Source organism: Rissa tridactyla, chromosome W (genome assembly GCF_028500815.1).
Source record: "Rissa tridactyla isolate bRisTri1 chromosome W, bRisTri1.patW.cur.20221130, whole genome shotgun sequence".
Taxonomy (NCBI): Eukaryota; Metazoa; Chordata; class Aves; order Charadriiformes; family Laridae; genus Rissa; species Rissa tridactyla.
The window spans coordinates 30,017,485-30,031,122 of NC_071496.1; the positions used below are offsets into that span (position 1 = coordinate 30,017,485).

A 13,638-nucleotide genomic window follows, 5' to 3' on the forward strand; every position below is an offset into this window, starting at 1 on the left:
TGGCCCAGCATCCCCCAGGTACGCAGGATGACCCATGGCTGTGCAGCCCCCAGGCACCCTACTGCCTCCTGGGGCACGGCAGACCCCTCCATCACAAGTCACGGCCACGGCGGTTCCCTGCAAACCAGGTGGCTCCGGCCACGCAGCACCAGGGCCAGGCGGGCCACGGAGGGCGTTTCCCCTCTGACCGGCCTGGGGGCGAGAAGGGGGAGACAATGCCCACGCCTGCCCGCCCCTCGGTGTGGTCCGGTCCCGATGGCTCCCCCAGTGCCGGTCCCGGACCAGTCCGGTCCCTATCCGGACCGTCCCGGTGCCGTCCCGGGGCCCGCAGCTCCCTCTGGTCCCGGTCCGGTCCCCACGGATCTCCCTGGTCCCGGGAAGATCCGCGTGGCTCCCCTCCGTCCCGATGTGGGCCGCTCCCTGCGGCTCCCCCTGGGCTTGTTCCGCTCCACGCGGCTCTCCCTGATCCGACACGGTCCCGGCACGGTCCCCCGGGCTCCCGCGGGTCCGGTCCCGGTCCGATCCCGTGGCAGCCCCGAACCGTTCCCTTTCTCGGTCTTGGTCACGCTCCCTCGCGGCGCCCCCCGCTCTCGGTCCCGATCCCGCTCCAGTCCCCGCGGTTCGCCCGGGTCCCAGCGGCGGAAGCGTGTGCGCTCCCGCCGGACGCCAGGGGAACGGTAGTATTCCGCGGCACTCTGCCGGCGGCGCCGCTCTGGTCCCGCTCCGTGCCCGGGTGCTGATTGGTGCGCATCGTTAGCTGCGCGACGCGGAGGTAGTTCCGGTGGCGGCGCCCTTCTCGCGCGGGCACCGGCTGGTGACTGTCCCCGCCCCGCCCCCGCTTCCCGGCCCGGCCTCTCCCTCTGTGCCCCCAGCCCAGTACCAGCGCCCCCGGGGGCCATGGAGTTCCCGGCCGCTCTCTTCCCCTCCTACTTCCCCTCTTCCCCTCCTACTAACTCTCATTAGGTTATACAGAGAGAAAATTAGGAAGGCAAAAGCCCAGCTGGAGCTCAACTTGGCCACTAACATTAAGGACAAGAAAAAAAGCTTTTATAAATACATCAACAGAAAGAGAGCCAGGGGGAATCTCCATCCCTTACTGGATGCCGGGGGGGAAAGTTGCAACCAAGGACGAGGCGAAGGCTGAGATACTGAATGCCTTCTTTGCCTCCGTCTTCAATAGTCAGACCAGCTGTCCCCAGGGGGTTCAGCCTCCGGAGCTGGAAGATAAGGATGGAGAGTAGAACAACCCACCCATAATCCAGGAGGAAGTAGTCAATGATCTGCTTCTGCACCTAGACGCACATAAGTCGATGGGGCCGGATGGGATTCACCCAAGAGTACTCAGGGAGCTGGCGGGAGAGCTCACCAAGCCCCTCTCCATCATTTATCAACAGTCTTGGTCAACAGGGCAGGTACCAGATGACTGGAGGGTGGCTAATGTGACGCCCATCTACAAGAAGGGTCGGAAGGAGGATCCGGGGAACTACAGGCCTGTCAGCCTGACCTCGGTACCAGGGAAGATCATGGAGAGGATCATCTTGAGTGAGCTCTCACGGCAAGTGCAGGGCAGCCAAGGGATCAGGGCCAGCCAGCACGGGTTTAGGAAAGGGAGGTCCTGCTTAACCAACCTGATCTCCTTCTATGACCATGTGACCCGCCTTCTGGACGCGGGGAAGGCTGTGGACGTTGTCTATCTGGACTTTGGTAAGGCCTTTGACACCGTCCCCCACAGCATTCTCCTGGAGAAGCTGGCGAATCATGGCACAGACAAGCGTACTCTTCGCTGGGTTAAAAACTGGCTGGATGGCCGTGTCCAGAGAGTTGGGATTAATGGGGTGAAATCCTCTTGGCGGCCGGTCACCAGTGGTGTCCCTCAGGGCTCGGTTTTGGGGCCGGTTTTGTCTAATATCTTTATCAATGATCTGGATGAGGGGACTGAGTGCACCCTCAGTAAGTCTGCAGACGACACCAAGCTAGGCGGGAGTGTCGATCTGCTTGAGGGTAGGAAGCCCTTGCAGAGGGACCTGGACAGGCTGGATCGATGGGCCAAGGCCAACTGTGTGAGGTTTAATAAGGCCAAGTGCCGGGTCCTGCATTTCGGTCACAACAACCCCAAGCAACGCTACAGGCTTGGGGCAGAGTGGCTGGAAAGCTGCCCAGCAGAAAAGGACCTGGGGGTGCTGGTGGACGGCCAGCTTGACATGAGCCAGCGGTGTGCCCAGGTGGCCAAGAAGGCCAACAGCATTCTGGCTTGTATCAGGAACAGCCACAGGCACGCATGGTCGCTGCTGCCAACAACAATCTGTGTGAAGCCGCCAGTGCAGGGCCATGCCAGTGAGGAGAAGCTCATCTTGTCAGACAAGCAGGTGGTTGCCTTCACAGCACAGCCTGCAAGGTGAAGGCTGACCACAACTTGGAGGCCATGAAGTGGACCTCCAGGTGAGTCCCAGGCTGCCCTCCAGCCCCAGCTGCCTCCTCCCAGCCGCTTGAGAGGCGGGTGGGAGTGGGGTGAGGGCATGTGGGACTTCAGGATGGGGCCCTCCATAGCAGAGGTGTCTCCCCAAGGCTCATGCTCCCTGTCTGTGTATATCAGTGGGGAACTTGTTGAGGTGCAGGCTCCAGGTAGCTTGGACTTTACTGCTGCTGGGTGTACGTGTGATGCTGGGCTGCTGAGCCCAGGGGCATTCAGCACTGATGAAATGGCATGGACATGCCTGAAATGTGCACACTGGATCCCTGTCATTTGAAAGGTTAATGTTTGGGGGGCATGTTTTGTAGCACTCTTAATCCTCAGAGGCCATGGCACACAAGAGGTTAATGCTCACATGGTGGGGGGGTTAACATGGGGTCCTAGCGCTGGTCCCTCAGGGCAAAGGGCTGGGGAGGGTCAGCCAGCGGGGCTGCCCCCCAGTCCCTGCCCCACAGCTCAGATGGGAGCCAGAACCCGGGACCAGCGGTGCCTGAAATGATCATGAGTGGGTGGTAGTAGTGCAACAGCAAGCCATGTAAAGGAATCCCTGCCTGCAGCACTCAGCTTGCCTGGCCACCTCTCCTGCCTGCCAGCCTGGCCTGGGGCAGGGGTTCCTTCACACTCCCCCAAGCAGCAGTTGTGCCCTGGGGCTGGGACTTACACTGCCACTCCCCCTCTTCCCTGCTGCAGACTGCTGGCAATGCGGTGAAGAGAGCGTCGGACAATCTGGTGAAGGCAGCACAGAAGGCAGCTGCCTTCCAGGACCATGATGAGATGGTGGTGGTGAAGGAGAAGATGGTCTGGAGAATTGCACAGGTGAGGAGTGGGGCTGCTCTCATGGAGCAGGGGTGGCTCTGGCTACCACCGCAGCCTGTGTGCGCCCATCTCAGGAGCACGTCCTACCACCCACCGGCACAGGGCACATCTCTGGAGCCTCAAAAAAATGGTACAGGTGCACCCATCCCACCCAGTGCCAATTAAATACCATGGCTTCATCCCTGTCCTGCTACGTGTAGCAGCAGGCACAGCCAGTGACCATGCATGGTCCCAGGAGCGTAACACCCTGGCTTCTCATGGTGTAGTGCCTGTACCGTCCTAGTGTCCAGGACATGCGTGAAGGGCAGAGTATTTGGTAAGGGGTGAGAGCTGCCTGGTATGGGCTGCCACAGGTCTGAGCACTGCCTCCTGGCCATGGGCTTGCAGCTGAAACCCTCTGCAGGGCGTGTGGGGCTGAGCCCCGGGAGCTCTGCTGCTCCTCATTATCTCCAGAGGACCACAGTCCCACTGTAGGGACAGTAGCCCTCGTGCCTGGGGCCACACCAGCCTAGGGAGGCTGTGGTTGTGATGGGGGGGAAGCAGCAGCTGGAAAGCCTAGCTTGGGGCTCAGCATTGCCATGGTGGAGGCTCTGGCCATTCCCAGCGGAGGCAGTTGTGACCCTGGGGTGTTTGCTGTGCTCTCCCTGCAGATCATTGCTGCCCAGGAGGAAATGTTGCGCAAGGAGTGGGAGCTGGAGGAGGCGCGGAAGAAGCTGGCCATGATCTGGCAACAGCAGTACAAGTTCCTGCCCTGAGAGCTGTGGAATGAAGAGCAGAACTGAGCCTCACACCCTCCCACTGCTCACCACACAGACTGCCACCTGCCTGCTCCTATTTAAGACAATCTGAAGGGCTGCCTGGGCTGGACCAGAGCTCTGCCTGCACCCAGAGTGCTGGGACTAACCCAGCCCCTGCTCACTGCACCAGCAACTCCGCTTTGCTGCCCAGCCCACCTTCCCACATGTGCCCAGGGTACAGCCAGAGTGCCTGGAGGGGCCTGGCTGGGGTGGGAGCCAGGGCTGCACCCACTCAGGGCTCACCCACCAGCCCCAGGGTGGGGGGCCGGAGAGCTCCCCAGTGCAGGGGATGTTTCCGTGTACCTTCCTCATTCCTACTTGTGCTCCTTTCTTCTCTCTCCTTTGTGCAGGAGGGGAGAGGCGGGCAGCTTGCCCTCTCTGTGCTATGGGGTGCAGGGAGCAGTGTGGTCCCTCACTGAACTCTTGCATGGAGCCGCCTTTCAATTCCAGATGAATCTCCCTCCTTCTCTTTCTCTTTCTCCCCAGCTTCCCTGGGAAGCACCAAGCCCCCCTCCCGTGAGCATCTTCTTCAGCCTGGGCCCCTCCTGGAAGGGCTGGTGCACTGCCTCTACTCGGAGTGGGGCAATGTGAGCCCCTGGAGTTGCTCTTTGCTTTCCCACTGGGCCTTCCCCCCTCGTGGCCCCAGCCAGCTCTGCTCTCTTCCTCCTTCCCAAGTGCCTGCATCATTTTCCAAGATCTGCAGTATTTTTGTAACTTTTCCATTTCACAGAATCACGGAATCACGGAATCTTCAGAGTTGGAAGGGACCTCTAGAGATCATCTAGTCCAACTCCCCTGCCAGAGCAGGGTTGCCTAAAGCACATCCCTCAGGGCTGCATCCAGGCGGGTCTTGAAAATCTCCAGAGAAGGGGACTCCACAACCTCCCTGGGCAGCCTGTTCCAGTGCTCTGTCACCCTCACCGTAAAGAAGTTTTTCCCTGTATTTGAACGGAACTTCCTATGTTCTAGCTTGTGCCCATTGCCCCTTGTCCTGTCGCTGGGAACCATTGAAAAGAGCCTGGCTCCGTCCTCCTTAAACCCACCCTTTAGGTACTTGTAAACATTAATCAGGTCCCCCCTCAACCTTCTCTTCTCCAGGCTAAAGAGTCCCAGCTCTCTCAGCCTTTCCTCATAAGGGAGGTGCTCCAGTCCCACAATCATCTTGGTTGCCCTACGCTGGACTCGCTCCAGTAGTTCCCTGTCCCTCTTGAACTGGGGAGCCCAAAACTGGACACAGTACTCCAGTTGCGGCCTCACCAGTGCAGAGTAGAGGGGGAGAATGACCTCCCTCGACCTACTGGCCACAGTCTTCCCTATGCAGCCCAGGATGCCATTGGCCTTCTTGGCGACAAGGGCACACTGCTGGCTCATGGATAATTTGCTGTCTACCAGGACCCCCAGGTCCTTCTCCTCAGAGCTGCTTCCCAGCATGTCCGCCCCTAACCTATACTGGTGCTTGGCATTCTTCCTCCCCAGGTGGAGGACCTTACACTTGCTTTTGTTGAACCTCAGTAGGTTCTTCTTTGCCCAGCTCTCCAGCCTGTCCAGGTCACGCTGGATGGCAGCACGGCCCTCTGGAGTGTCGGCCACCCCTCCCAGCTTGGTATCATCAGCAAACTTGCTGAGGATACACTCTGTCCCCTCATCTAGGTCATTAATGAATATATTGAACAAAATTGGTCCAAGTATTGACCCCTGAGGGACACCACTGTCTCAAGTATCAAGCCTGAAGCTTTCAACATTAAGCTTCCCCTATTAAACATTGGAGGAAACCAGATTCCCCCTGAGGCTCTGGGCTGGGAGATGCTGATATCTCCTTGGAAAGATGCGTTTATCAATAAAATCTGATTGTCCTGCTTTCTCAGTGCCTGGCTATCAATGGGACCCCCAAGGAGAAAGGGGGAGCTGGTGGGCAGGGGGGCCATGGGCACCTGCCCTCCTGCTGGGGGGGCGGGAGGTGGGGCAGGAATTTTGTTGCTGGGGGATTTGGGCCTCAGTGGGGACCAGACAGGCTCCTGGCCATAGTCCTGCCACCAGCTGAAAATATCCCTGGGTAGGGTGCAGGTGGGGGCCCCCCTGGTCACCAGCAGCCCACTATTGGGAAGTGGCAGCGCTTGGCATGCAGCAGGGCTGGGAATGTGGCTGGAGCCAGATGCTGGCACTGAGCTCATGCCCCAAAATAGCCCCTGAGCATGTCCCCACCTGTTTCCACCCTGTCACTCAGCAAGGGTTTGGGGGGCACAAGAAGTGGCGGGGCAGGCAGGGATGCTGAGATGCTGTGGGGTGGAGCAGGGACATGGCTAGGCTGGCATGTGTCCCCCGTCTCTAGGACCTGTCCATGGCAGCATAAGCTACAACCATCATGAGCAGCGAAGGCAGCATCCCACATCACTGCCAGCGACCTGCTGTCGCCCCACAGGCACATATCCGGGGGTGCAGAGGAGCTGTCTTCCCTGGAACGCTTGCCCCTGGCTAGGGTCCAGGATGGATTTGTGGCTCTTGCAGGCATCTCAGTCCTCCCAGTTGTCCCCTGACAATCTGTGTTGGCCTGATCTGGCACTAGGCTCTCACCCAGGTACCAACCAGACATGGGGCCCCTCTGAGCAGCCAGCAAGGACAGTGAGTGGGTGATGCACGGCAGTGGCCCTGGCCTCATCTGGGCAGTCTGGGGCCACGGGAGCTCTGGCACCCCTGGCACGGGGCTGCAAGCACACACACACACACACACCCCACCGTGTCCTCCAGGATGGGGTACAGGCAAGGGGTGGTGGCACAAACACCAGGGGAGGGACATGGGGTGCGATTTGACCCAGTCCCCTAAATCTCCCCTGACAGAGTGAGGTGTTATTTTGGCAGGCAGGTTTGGGCGAGCACACGTGGGGGCTTGAAGCTGAGACGCTGCATTCATGAGGTACCAACACCTCCGTGGGGACCCAAATCCGGCTGAGCTGGAGGTGGACAGGGAAGCCACAGCCCAACTTCTCAGGGACCACAGGGATGGGGCATGACATTGAGGCATGGGTTGCACATGGGAAGTTCCTGTTAGACAGCAGGACAAGCCTTTCCCCAGGAGGGGTAGTCGGACCTTGGAGTGGGGCATGGAGTGGGGAGCCCCATCCTTGGAGATCTTAAGCCAGGGTGGGGCTGGGCATGGGGCAGCAATGGGAGGGATGTGCACCCACACCCCTCTGCATCCCCTTGTCCTGGAGGCCACCCCAGAGGATGGTTTTGAGGGCAGACCCAGGCACCTGGATGGCCCCAGCTGTGGTGCCGGTCAGGCATGACCCTGATGCCTGGAGCAAAGGGGAGTGGGCAGCAAGGGGGAACTGCTCCTTCAGGGGGGACATTTGAAGGCTGAAGCCCTGCCTTGCCCTTCCTAGCTGCTTACACCATGCGCATCATCATCTTTCCCCTGAGTGCTGAGCCCATGAAGTTGCTCTGGGCTGAAGCATCTCACAGAAAGCCATCCATCCTTGCCCAGGAATGAGGGGAGATGCATCTTCCCCCTCCCCTCAGAAGCCACATGCTGGCAGTTACTGACTCTCCTTGTCCAAATATGTGCCTAATTCATCAGTATTAATAGCTGTTCTCCAGAGTCCAGCAGTGGCTCTTCTGCTGCTTTCTCCATAGTGCCAGCAGCCTCGGATGCTCCCGTCCCTCCTATGCCCCCCTGCAACCCAGGGCTGAGGGCTCCTAGAAAGCCACTTGCTCCAGCTCTCAAAAACTTTTTGCTCCTCTCTGCTTGGAGCACTGGTGCCAAAAAGTTGTGTCAGGCAAGGGCTGGATGCAGTCCTGGGGCAATGGGCTGGGGGAGCCCGCGCACCCCTCCTGTCCCCATCCCAGCCTCCCCACATACTGCATGGCTCCTGCAACCCCTCTGCCAGCTCCTTCCAGTCCCCTCCCCAGTCCAGAGCCCTCCCTGCAGCTGGGAATGCACCAGAAGCATTTACAAGTGTTATTAAAGTGTGTGTTATTTTTGGAGGACCTGGGATCTGAAAGGTTTGCAATTTTTTTTGCCTGTGGAATACAGTTTATTTAGAGCAGAAAGACAGAGAAAGGTAGTGGGCAGCCCACGTACCCTGTGTCGCCCTGAAATGTCACCCTATGGGCTGTGCACGGGCCAGGTGTCCCTGTGGGTGCCAGGGACAGTGGCACCAAGGTGCAAGGCAGTGGGGAGATGGGTGCCAGGGAGCCTGTGCAGAGCCGAAGCTCTCCTGTCCTGCCATGACGCAGGAGCTGGACAGGGAGGCTAGAGGCTCAGCTCGCTTCTCTCCCGGAGGATTTTCCCCATGTGGCCAGCCCACAGTGTCCTCAAGTGCAATCACAGCCTGTGGGTGTCCGCGAGTGCAGTCAGCCTGTGAGTGTCCCCAAGACTACAGTGCCAGCCTGTGGGTGCCCCCAATTGCTGTGCCAGCCCCTGAGGGGCCCCCAAGCCAGTGCCAGGAAGCAGGGTCCCCCAGGCTCCAGGGTGCAGTGACAGGGTGTGCCTAAGACAGTGCCAGCCATGTGGTGTCTTCTAGCACAGGGACAGCTCTGGATGGAGCAGAAGCAGGTCTTAGGCCCTGGGGGTGGACTGCCGGTGGTGTCCCTGGGGCATGGTAACAGCACACTTCCAGCCCATGGACATCCCAAGTGCAGGGCCAGCCACGGGATGTCCCCCACAGTGGTGAGAGGCAACAGGTTGTCCCCCTAGCCCAGTGCCATCAGGGTGTCCCTGGGGAAGTACCACCAGAAATGCCCCTACTGAAGTACTCCGGGGTGTCCCTGGCACAGTGCCACCGGGATGTTCCTAGTGCAATATCCCCAGTGTCCCTAGTGCAATACCCCCAGGGTGTCCCCAGTCCAGTGCCCCCAGGGTACCCCTAGTGCAGTGATCCGGGGTGTCCCTAGCACAGTGTCACCAGTGTGCCCCTAGTGCAGTGTCCTGGGGTGTCCCTAGTGCAGTGCTCTGGAGTGTCCCTCACCCAGTGCCACCGGGATGTCCCTAGCACAGCAGTGTCCCTAGCACAGTGTCCTCGGGATATCCCTAGTGCAGTGCCCCTAGGTGTCCCTAGTGCATTGCCCTGGGGTGTCCCTCGCCCGGTGGTCCCCGTGGGTGCCCGGTGCCGGGGCTGCAGGGGTGCCCGCCGGGGGTGCCGCCCTCCCGTCCCGCTCGGCGCGACGGGGCCGGTGGCGAGCCTGTCCCTAAAAGGTGCTGGCGGGCAGCGGGGGAGGTGCCGGGGCAGCCCCCGCCCGGCGCGGCCCCTCCCCGGCTCTTAGGCGGTGCGGCGGGGCGTGGGCGCAGTGTCGGTGCTCCCGCCGCCCCCGGTGCTCCCGCCGCCCCCGGTGCTCCGCGCCCCGCCGCCACCATGGAGGCCATCAAGAAGAAGATGCAGATGCTGAAACTGGACAAGGAGAACGCCATCGACCGCGCCGAGCAGGCGGAGGCCGACAAGAAGCAGGCGGAGGACCGCTGCAAGCAGGTGGGTGTCCCACGGACCCCCCCGGCATTGCCTGGGGACCCCCGCCTTAAGGATGTCCAGCCCCGGGGACCCCATCCTGCTGGGTGTCCAGCCTGGGGACCTTCTGCCTAGAGGTGCTCAGCCCTGGGGACCCCATCTCGCTGGGTGTCTAGCCTGGGGACCCTTGTCCTAAGGGTGTTCTGCCCTGGGGACTTTGCCCCACTGGGTGTCCAGCTTGCAGATCCCAGCTCTAGGGGTGCTCAGCCCTTGGGATCTCACCCCACTGGGTGCCTGTACCTGGAGACTTCACCCTGCTGGGTGCCCATCCCCAGGGACCAGCACTCCAGCCTGTTGCCCCTGACCACTCATGTCAGTCCCCCCCAAACATGCTATGTCTCAGTGGGACACCACAGTGCCACCTCCCTGTCCTTCTGCCAGGGAGACCCTTGGGGACAGTGTACTCCCACCCTAGCCACAGAGATGGGAGCTTTCTTGGTGCCCTCTGGAGCTGTGTCCCCAAGTCAGGACTTCTACAGTCCCTTGCACGGGGAGGGAGCCCACCACCCCCTTACCCCCCGCTGGGCTCAGGGATGCTGGGGGCTGCTCTGGCCCTGGGAACCAAGGGCTCCCTAAGGACATGTGGCCCCAAAGTCGACAGAGTGAGCATGTCTGCATGCTCCTGCTGTGCTCCCAGCCTTGACCACCCCAGGAGGAGGATGGCCACCCCCTCCCTAGCCTTGTGGGCACTGCCATCACCCCTGACCCCCGCCCTCCATCCCTTCTCCAGCTGGAGGAGGAACAGCAGGGCCTACAGAAGAAGCTGAAGGGCACGGAGGATGAGGTGGAGAAGTACTCTGAGTCTGTCAAGGAGGCCCAGGAGAAGCTGGAGCAGGCAGAGAAGAAAGCTACAGACGTACGTAGGCATGCTAGCAACTCCTCCCTTGCACGGGTGCCAGACCTTGGGGGGGGTGAAGGAGGAGGGGGGCCTTATATGGAAAGTGTCCGTGGGGAAGACTGTCAGCATCCCATTTCTGGGATGCTGACACTGAACCTGGCTGAGATGCAGGGCAGGGACTGGCCGGATCCTGCTTGGGGTGCAGGGGCCAGGCAGGATGTGGCAGGCATTGCTCAGTCAGCTCTGGAGTTTTGTGGGCAGCTGCCTGCCTGGTTTCCCAAAGCTAATGGGGATGAGTGTCCCGAGCTGTGTCACTGGTCCCTGGGTATGTGCCTCCACAATGCTTGTAGAAAAAAAGTCTGCGGCACTTGCTAAACTGTCAGAAAAGCAAAGAAGAAATGGAAAAAACTCTTGCCCGTGGCCAGCTGCTGAGAGCTGGCTGTGAGGAAGGATGCTTGGGGTGTGTGGTGGGGGGCTCGGTCATTTTGGTGTCCAATGTGCCACCCTGTACCCTGGGAAGGGCAAGGCCAGGAAGAGTTTTATTTAGTGCCATGACTGATGTTTCTCCTAGGAAATGGATCCTGCCAGGGAGATGTTAGGAAGATGTTGAAATTGGCTTGTGCCTGGCCAGGGTGAAGGGTGGAACAGCCGTGTGTGGCCACAGAGCTGCTCAGGAACGGGGTATAATGACCTGCAGTGCCACACAGGGTATTTGACACCCTATAAATAAATCCTCCTTTTGATAGCCAGTTCTTCTTTGATGAAAACCAGCCCTGGAAACTGAAGGAGAAGCTAAAGGGGATCTGGTTGGACTGCAGTCAGCAGGGCATGGACAGTCTTTTTAGGATTGAGAACAAAAAATTCAATTCCAGATGGTTTATGGAGCTAAATGGGGGAGATGTGTCACATTTCTGAGGTGGCTGCCAAGGACAGGGGCAAGCAGACAAGGATGAGCAGCAGCAGCACAAGTCCCCGGGGCATCCTGGAGCCCCCAGGGAATGGCTGGGGGGGCTCCCCAGCATTGTTTGCTGACCCTACAGACCTGCCCCAGTTTAGTTAGATACTAAACCAAGTAGTTAAAACTGGAAGGGCACATTTATCCTGGTGTGGGGCAGGCACATCAAGCTGGGCAGAGCAGCTGCCATGTGTAGCGGGGGTCTGTACTGGTCTGACTGGATCCATGCTGGTGTGGGACAGGGCAAGCTCGGTGCGGGATCTGGCTGAGTGTGGATGGGATGTCCCTGGTGAGGGGCTTGGAGGAAGAGGCAAATGGTGGCACAGGGCAGACATCAGCCATGAGGTGCAGAGCAGTTTGCTGCTGGCAGCAGGCTGTGTGATGCTGTCCTGGGCAGGAAAGGTGCATTGCCATGCTCTTGATTCACAGCAACTCAGCAAGTCTGTGGGCTTTGACAAGGAGAGTCTTGTCCCAGCAGTTATAGGGGATGGGAGCCACCAACCCCTTCAGGGAAGGGCTGGATGGGGAGGCATGAAGGAGCACTCCTGCAGTGTCAGGGAGGGCAGGCTGGCTGCAGGCGGGTGTTTCCGGTAGGGCTGGGAGCCCATCACCAGCACAGCTGCCCCGGGGCCATGCCAAAGCCTGGACAGGCTGTGCCATGTGCAGGGCACCAGGAGTTGCCAGGTCCCCATGCCAGGGACCTGAATGTGCTGATAGCACTAAGTGCTGGGGCTGGTGTTACCTCTTCCCCAAGACAAGGTGCAGCGCTGCTCACAGCTTTGGTGGAGGAAGCGCAAAGTAGATCCCTGGAACCCACCCACCCACCTCCCCAGGGACCCTCATGCCTCTCTTGGCTGCCAGGACAGTGTGTGCCTGTGAGCACAGAGTGTCCCCATCCCTTGGCCAGGTCAGGGCCCATCACAGCGATCCAGACAGGCTCCTTCTCTCAGCAAAAATGTCAAAAAATGCTTTAAAAGAATAAATCTCACCCTGCTCTGGCACTGCCCTGCCTCTGGCATGGGGTGGCAGCGCATGAAGCCCACAGGGACTGCACTAAGGGATGCAAATGCAACTTTCCCAGGCACTTGGAGAGGGGTCAGATGGTGGCACAGACCAGAGAGCACGTGACCCCAGATTGGCAGCTCCACGGCACTGGCAGCCCCTTCCCAGCAGCTCTGTGAGACCACTGTGGCATCACCACCTCCTTGTCCCCAGAAGGGACAGCCCGTGGGACCCACAGCAAGATGCTGGCAGGCGCTGATGGACGTGGTGCAGCCAGGACAGCAGGTTTAGCAGGAGCAGCCCCCTCCAGCCCCCCACGTCCCAGCTGGTAACCTATCCCCAGCCACCACGCGGGGTGCAGCAGAGCTCAGGGAAACTCCGCAGTTCCCAGGCCATGATCCCAAAGGCTTCACCCAAGTTCCCGCCCTGGTTGCTCTCCCTGGCTGAGACTTTGCTCTTATTTGGCAATTCCCTGAGCTGGTGGGAGGGAACAGGGTTCTGCTGGGAAGTGACTGCATCCCTGGGTGGGGCCAGAGCAAGAGGCACTCAGCCCAGCCGGACTGCTGCCCCCAAACCTGCCCCCCAACCTACCCCCTACCCCTGCCCCTTTGCTGGCGACAACCTCGCTTTCTGCTCCGGGCCCTGTGTGCCAGCCTGGGAGTGCTCTCAGCACCCAGGCATCAGGCTGGGAGCGGGGCAGGACCAGCCAGGCCAGGGGACCCACAGCACCACCTATTCCGCTGCCACTTAGCAGGGGGACATGGGGCTGCAGGGCTCCGCCAGCAGTGTGGCTGGGTCCCCCCCAGGCCCCCTGACCCTGGAGCCAAGGGCAGCCGGTGGGGTCAGCCCGGGAATTGGTGTCCCTGGAGGCAGGTGTGCTGCTGGGGCTGCCCAGGAGCTGTCAGAGCTCCTTAAGGGAGGATTGAGTGCCACCAGCACCAGTCCCTCCTGATGGATATGCCCTGACCAGGATGCAGAGACAAGAGCTGGGAACTGGCCTCCCCTCTGGGGCAGAGCCCCCAGGGCAGCTGGGGGGTGCGGGGGGTCCCACGGGCCTCTGCGGGGCTGCTGGCCAGGTCCCCACTTGGGGAAAAAGATGCCAAGGGACTGAGTGGGATGGCTGCTGGGGACCTGACTGTGCCTGTGCGGACCCCCAGGGGGATGCCTGGGAGTGGGCTCTGCCCCATGGCCCCTATGGGGCAAAAGCCCATGACACCCCATGGCTCTGCAGCAGGAGGTGTGGGGGCAGAGCTTGGGGAGCA

The 13,638-nt window shown here is 60.4% G+C and overlaps 1 protein-coding gene and 1 pseudogene across 2 annotated transcripts in view; both read left to right on the top strand.

Moving 5' to 3' along the window:
- Positions 1-13,638, top strand: part of LOC128901969 (tropomyosin beta chain-like) — a 67,773-nt gene that overhangs the window by 48,343 nt on the left and 5,792 nt on the right. The window contains exons 2-3 of one of the 2 annotated variants that reach the window (XM_054184185.1): positions 9,438-9,545; positions 10,312-10,437. In XM_054184185.1, coding sequence (XP_054040160.1) covers positions 9,453-9,545; positions 10,312-10,437 — 219 coding nt within the window. In that variant the 5' untranslated portion in view covers positions 9,438-9,452. Of the gene's footprint in view, positions 1-9,383; positions 9,546-10,311; positions 10,438-13,638 lie in introns of those variants that run through there. The other variant, XM_054184184.1, reaches the window with a different exon arrangement.
- LOC128901922 (talin-1-like) lies at positions 256-4,068 on the top strand (annotated as a pseudogene).